Source organism: Myotis davidii, unplaced genomic scaffold, assembly GCF_000327345.1.
Source record: "Myotis davidii unplaced genomic scaffold, ASM32734v1 scaffold109, whole genome shotgun sequence".
Taxonomy (NCBI): domain Eukaryota; kingdom Metazoa; phylum Chordata; class Mammalia; order Chiroptera; family Vespertilionidae; genus Myotis; species Myotis davidii.
Window position 1 is genome coordinate 1,256,611 of NW_006300368.1, and position 6,920 is coordinate 1,263,530.

At 53.8% G+C, this 6,920-nt stretch overlaps 1 protein-coding gene across 5 annotated transcripts; it reads left to right on the forward strand.

Annotated features, from left to right (window-relative positions):
• The first annotated feature begins 6 nt into the window (after window positions 1-6).
• LOC102761942 (protein HEXIM2) lies at window positions 7-6,680 on the forward strand. Of its 5 annotated transcripts, none has more exons than XM_006776894.2 (3): window positions 7-994; window positions 1,721-1,832; window positions 5,668-6,680. In XM_006776894.2, the coding sequence occupies exons 2-3, from the start codon at window positions 1,818-1,820 to the stop codon at window positions 6,466-6,468; spliced, it is 816 nt and encodes a 271-aa protein (XP_006776957.1). In that variant the 5' UTR covers window positions 7-994; window positions 1,721-1,817; the 3' UTR covers window positions 6,469-6,680. The 5 variants fall into 5 exon arrangements, with proteins under 5 accessions (XP_006776957.1, XP_006776956.1, XP_006776958.1 ...); XM_006776893.2 differs by having other exon boundaries at window positions 1,724-1,832; XM_006776895.2 differs by having other exon boundaries at window positions 7-899.
• The last annotated feature ends 240 nt before the right edge of the window (window positions 6,681-6,920 follow it).

Consider the following 6,920-nt stretch of genomic DNA (forward strand, 5'->3'; position numbering starts at 1 on the left):
TGGCGTCTTGGCCACTTCGCCCGTCGAAGTGGGGGCGGGGGCTGGGGTCGGGGTGGCCGCCATACCCAGGCCGAATGGGGCCGGGAAAAGAACTTGACAGCGCTCGGCCGCATGACCTGCGCCCCCGTGGGAGGACAGCAGAAGAGAGTCGCTTCACCCGGTCTCTCCCCAACCTGGGGTCTCGGGAAACACGCGGTAATGACCCAAGAACCCCGCCCTCAGGGAGAGGCGAGGCGGCGAGGCTGCCGGGACGGTTTGAGGACCAGGCCCGGCTGGGAAGACTCCAACCTTCACCTCCCAGGTCCCCGATCCCACTTCCCGCCGTCTCCCGGCGTCGCCACTTCAGGCAGCCCACTGGGCCCGGTCTCGCCCCACGCCCGGACCGCCCCCCAGGGGGTGCTCTCACTGTGCAGCGAGTCCCTCCGCTGCCTCCTCCCAGCCCAAAATGGCGGCGGCGGCCACCGCTCCTTCTCGTCGCCTTCCTCTAGGACCGGGGATCCCTCCGCGCCCACAGCCCCTCCCCCCTCGGCCGGATCTATTTTCTGCCTTGTAAAGATTAACGCCATCAATGAACTCTTTAATTGAGTTCGGAGGCCGAATCCGATTGTGCTTCCGCACGGTCAACGTCGACATAAGCGGAAATATTGACAGACGAGCCAGCCAATAAAAAGACAGCGGTGAGCGCGGGACGACTCCCGCGCAAGGCTAGATGGGTTTTGGAGTTCGCGGGGTAGTTGTTGACGTGACAGGAGGCTGGGTCGCCTTCCAAGGCCAGAAGAACTACAATCCCCAGCAGGCATCGCGCTGTAAAAGCTGTTTCCTACCCCCTTCCTCCCCGCCCCCCAACCATAGCGCCTGAGCGGCTTGACCGGGGAGAGCTGCTGCAACTGCAGCAAGAGGTAGGGCTGAGGCGCTGGAATTGCAGACGGGCGATTGCACAAAAAGACAGCAGATGTAGTCGGTGTGCATAGCCCTTGCCCTTGACAACAAATAGGTCAGTTCCGCCTTTGCAAAACCTCTTTCCCCGACCATTTCCTCTCGTAAAGAATCCATCCTTACCCCGTTTGGGTTTCCTTCCCAGCTCCCTATAATGTGAAGCCCCTTTCCTCTGTTTCCCACCCCGAGAGGAAGTAGGGAGACAGGCCATGCCCTGGCGATGAAAAGGCCTCAGTCCCAGGCTCAGCTCAGGCCCCAGGCGTGTTTCTTGAGGCATTGACTTCTGGAGCCCAGCCTGGGTCGGGGTTGGGGGGCCGCAGTTAAGATTGAGGCCTCTGGAGAGGACCCCCTCGTGTTGGAGCCACCGGCCCAGTCCACTCCGAGTCTCTCCAGGGCGTTGCTGTGTGCACAGTGGCCGCCCCAGGCAGCCTGCTTTCCCACTTTGGTTGTTGGGGGAACAAAGCTTAGTCCTGCCTTCCTAGCTGCCAGCCTGGTCCTCAGTGACTTCCAGGTGAGCAGCATAGGATGTCGGCCTGGCCCCGAGGCCCTGTGCCTGAGAAACAGGGCGGGGAAGGTGGTTTCTTTATCCCCATTTGGCCCCTTGCTGGCTGCAGGTGTGAAAAACAGGTCGGAGGGAGGCAGCCTTCCGGGCCTTCAATTGAAAATGAGGTTGTGCAGGTCTGGTGCTACAAAATGGCTGCTGTTGCCTTGGTAGAAAACTCCGGGGCAGCCCGTCTTCCTGAGAATTCTCCTTCAGGACTTAGGTTTCTGTTGTTGTTTAAAGCAGGTGTCACTAGTGAAAGGCATCCGCTGAGAGATTGGGAACAGAAGAAGGGGCCCCTCCGAACCAGACCAACTGTAATACAGAGCGATCGGCAGCCATGGAGGAGGCCAAGGTAAGGCTCGCCCTCCCAGTCCCCGGAATGCCCTGGACATGGATCGTGCCATCTGGGAGCCTGGTCTCTTGTCTCAGATATGTTGGCAGATTTGGAAAAATCAATATGTTTAAATGAGTTCCTACTATGCGCTGAGTAATACGCCAGATGCTAAATCTGTACTATCTCATGACATCCTAGTAGCCCTTCAGGATAGGACTTATTATTTCCATTTCACAGAAGCTAAGGTTCTTTTTAAAAAAAAATATATATATATATATATATATATTTGCCTTAACCAGTTTGGCTCAGTGGATAGAGCGTTGGCCTGCGGACTGTAGGGTCCCAGGTTCGATTCAGGTCAAGGGCACATGCGGGGTTTGTGAGCTCAATTCCCCATGGGGGGCACGCAAGAGGCAGCCAGTCAATGATTCTCTCTCATCATTGATGCTTCTGTCTCTCTCCCCCTCTCTGAAATCAATAAAAATATATACATATAAAAATATACATATTTTTATTGATTTCAGAGAGGGAGAGAGAGAGAGAAGCATCAGTGATGAGAGAGAGTCATTGACTGGCTGCCTCTTGCACACCCAACTCTGGGGATGGAGCCCAAAATCCGGGCATGTTCCCTGACCGGGTATCAAACCGTGGCCTCCTGGCTCATAAGTTGACTGACACTCAACCACTGAGCCATGCTGGCTGGGCCACAGAAATTAAGGTTCTCAGAGCTGAAATACTTTTCTAGAATCATGCCGTCAGCAAGCAACAGATCCAGGGTCTAAACTTAGGGCCTTCTGACAACAGAACTCTGCCACATCCAGGCTGAAAACCAAGTCTAAGGCAGGGAAAAGAGTTTGGGCAATTGGTTCATAATTTGGGATGTGTTGGGGGATAAGATACCACCCAGGAGAGATGAAGAGACAGATTGTATGAAGCCATTAGAATGTCACCTGCTCTGGCAACAGGAGCCCAAACCCTCCCAGCGGTGCTCTCGCTCACTGCCCCCACCTTGCCCATTCTTCTCCCCGAGTCCACAACTCCTTATAGCTGAGAGAACTCAGCTCCTCTGACTCACCCTATCTAGCCACTTCCAGTGTTTCCTGGATTTCTTTAATTTGGACTTCATGGCATGCCAGGGCTAGCAGGTTCGGAGAGGGCAGATGACTCACCCAGGTCACACAGCTTCTGTGCAGTAGTGGTAATGGTAGTAGAGGGACAAGCCTTTAGGAGGGAGGCAGCATGTGGGGCTGAGGGGCAGGGCTGATTTGGGTGAGGGGAAGGATCATTAGGGAGCTTTGGCTGAGGGCGGAGTGGGGGGGTGGCGGGCGGGGTTGGTGAGTTACTGTGCACACAAAAACAAGCCACGCTGCCTTAAGAGTTCCCAGCAGACTGCCTCTTCCAGGGTGGGGCAGAGCTCTGTCTCATTTGACCTAAAACACTGGTGAAGACAGGGCAGTCACTCTTAACTGACCTCCCTGCAGGTGAATTAACAAAACAACACAAACACGCATGCACACACACTCCAACATACCTCATTTTCCCTGATGTTCTCTTCCGGGTCTCCCAAATGCAGGTAACACACCTTCAGCTCTTACAGGGCTGCATACATCCCCCGATACACACCCTAGGCTTATATGGACCCATGCCCAGAGGTCTCTGAACTATGTTGTACATTATAAAACAACATCCCACTGGTAGTAGTTATTATTAGAATTCCCCAAACCACAAACTTAGAGCAACTCATTCCCCACTCCCCACTCCCACCCTCACCATGGCAGAGATAACCCGCTGCCCTGAACACACACTCTCAGACAGAATCCTTTGCGCAAATTAGGTAAGTTCTAGAATTCTCTCAGCTGCAGACTAGAGTTTGACCTTTCCTCTCCCTGTTTAGGATCTCTTTCCTGCCCCTCATGTGGATGAATACCAACTTCTGCCTGGAGTAAATGCACTCCGTCTTCTTTTTTTCCTTTTTTAAATATATTTTATTAATTTTTTACAGAGAGGAAGGGAGAGGGATAGAGAGTTAGAAACATCGATGAGAGAGAAACATCGATCAGCTGCCTCCTGCACACCCTTACTGGGGATGTGCCCGCAACCAAGGTACATGCCCCCGACCGGAATCGAACTTGGGACCCTTCAGTCTGCAGGCTGACGCTCTATCCACTGAGCCACACCGGTTAGGGCACACTCCATCTTCTTCACCCTAGAGAATGACAGAAAAGAGAATCTTTTTTTTTTTAAATATATTTTATTGATTTCTCACAGAGAGGAAGGGAGAGAGACAGAGAGTTAGAAACATCGATGAGAGAGAAACATCGATCAGCTGCCTCCTGCACACCCTTACTGGGGATGTGCCCGCACCCCAGGTACATGCCCTTGACCGGAATCGAACCTGGGACCTTTCAGTCCGCAGGCCGACGCTCTATCCACTGAGCCAAACCGGTTTTGGCAGAAAAGAGAATCTTGTGTATCTTTCGGATCCCCCTCTTATGGGCTTTATGTCAATTAACATGTTTTTATTACGTGCTCACCTTGGGCCATACACAGGGACACAGCGGTGAACTGGACAGACAAGTCACATTCTTACAGGAGGAAGACAGATGGTAAAATGCTAAATGTGATGTATGATGTTAACTATGTCACATGATAGGGAGTTAGTGGGAAGGGGAGATGAGAGGGCTACTTTATTTTTATATATATATGTTTTAATATATTTTTATTGATTTCAGAGAGGAAGGGAGGAGAGAGAGTTAGAAACATCAATGATGAGAGAGAATCATTGATTGGTTGCTTCCTGCATGCCCCCCACTGGGGATCGAGCCCACAATCCAGGCATGTGCCCTTGGCGGGAATCGAACCTGGGACCCTTCAGTCCGCAGGCTGACGCTCTAGCCACTAAGCCAAGCCAACCAGGGTGAGAGGGCTACTTTAGATAGGCTGGCCAGGAACGGCCTCTCTGAAGAGGTGACGTTGAAACAAAGCCCTAAATAAAGGATGAAAAGAGTCAGCTGTCCGCCCTAGCCAGTTTTGCACAGTGGCTAGAGCGTTGGCCTGCGACTGAAGGGGCCTGGGTTCGATTTTGCTCAAGGGCATCCACCTCGGTTGCAGGCTCCTCCCTGGCCTGGGCCCTGGTCGGGGCTCGTGCAGGAGGCAACCAATCGATGTGTTTCTCTCACATCGATATTTCTGTCTTTCCCTCTCTCTCCCACTCTCTGAAAAATCAATGGGAAAATATCCTCGAGTGAGGATTAAAACAAAACCAGTCAACAACGACAAAGAACCAGCTATCCAAGTTCCCCGGAGCAGGATCAGCGACATCATTTGTGCGGCTCAGTGCAAAGGACTCTATTCAAAAATCAATAAGAAGCCCTTGTAGGGTCCTCTCGAATACCAAAAGGTTGTGGGTTCAATTCCCAGTCGGAGCATGTACCTAGCTTGTGGGTTCAATCCTGGGTTGGGGCAGGTACAGAAGGCAACCAATTGATGTTCTCGCTCACGTCAATGTTCCCCCTTCCCCTTCCTCTCTCCAAAATCGATAAGCATATCCTGTGTAAGGATTTAAAAAAAATATTAAGAAGTTCAAGACAGTGACCGCAGAGCATTAAGCAAAGCCTGGGGCTTTTTTGATGGGAGGCATTGAAATTGCAGAGTGAAATACACATTGAAATGCCTGCTCTTGCCTAGCTTGCTTAGGGCCCGTTGGGGACAGACAGGAGGCAGGTAAGCCATAAACAAACAAATGGTTGCAGAAGGCTGAGAGCTGGAGGTGGGGTGGGGAGGGGTGAAGAGGCAGGGAAGGATTCCAGGCACAGACTGGCCGTGACCCGTCCTCCTCATGTTCTCTCCTTAGACCTCTGACTCTTCTAGGAGCCCAGAAACACCCCCTGAGCCTCATGACCCTGCTGGTTCCCTGCCCCTGACACCCCGGATGGAGAGCCACTCAGAGGAGGAAGATCTTTCCGGGGCCGGCGGTGGTCTGGGCTGCAATAGTAGGGGTGCCCGGACCCAGAACCCCAGGGGCTGCTCAGCGGAGGCGGTGCTGGGCCGCAAGAAGCACCGCCGGCGGCCCTCCAAGCGCAAGCGGCACTGGCGGCCCTACCTGGAGCTGAGCTGGGACGAGAAGCAACAGCGGGACGAGAAGCAGGGCCAGAGGGCCTCCCGGCTCCGAGAGGAGATGTTCGCCAAGGGCCAAGCCGTGGCGCCCTACAACACCACCCAGTTCCTGATGAACGACCGGAACCCGGAGGAGCCTGACCTGGATGTGCCCCAGGGGGCCTCGCACCCGGGCTCCAGTGAAGAGAGCGCGGCAGAGGACGGGGGCGGGCCGGTCCAAGCTCCTGGCGAGTTCCAGCAGCGGGACTTCTCCGAGACCTACGAGCGCTTCCACACGGAGAGCCTGCAGGGCCGCAGCAAGCAGGAGCTGGTGCAGGACTACCTGGATCTGGAGCGGAGGCTGTCGCTGGCCGAGGAGGAGACCCGGAAGCTGCAGCAGCTGCAGGGCCGCGCCAGCCGCCAGTCCTGCCGCCAGGTGGAGGAACTGGCCGCCGAGGTGGAGAGGCTGCGGACAGAGAACCGGCGGCTGCGGCAGGAGAATGAGATGTGGCATCAAGAGGGGAGCCAGGCACCTCGGGGTGCCCCCTCACCAGTTTAGCCCAAGGGGACAGTTCCATTTAATCCACATGTAGGCCAGCTGGGTCTCAAGGTGGCAGGTGGTGGATGAAAATCACTCCCTTGTGCCCCCTGAGAACAGCTTGACTTCCACCTTGTCATTTCCACAGTTTGTTCTTTGATGGTGTTATTATTATTATTATTATTATTAATTTCAGATAGGAAGGGAGATGGAGAGAGAGAAACATCAATGATGAGAATCATTGATTGAATCATTGATCGGCTGCCTCCTGCACGGCCCCTCCTGGGGATCGAGCTCACAACCCGGCATGTGCCCCTGACCAGAATCGAATCTGGGACCATTCAGACGCACAGGCCAATGCTCTATCCACTGAGCCAACTCGGCTAGGGTAATGGCTTCTTATTTTTCACAGAGAAAATAAATGGTTTTGGTGAAATCAAATGTAGTGGCTGGGACTGGTTTCACTAGGGCTC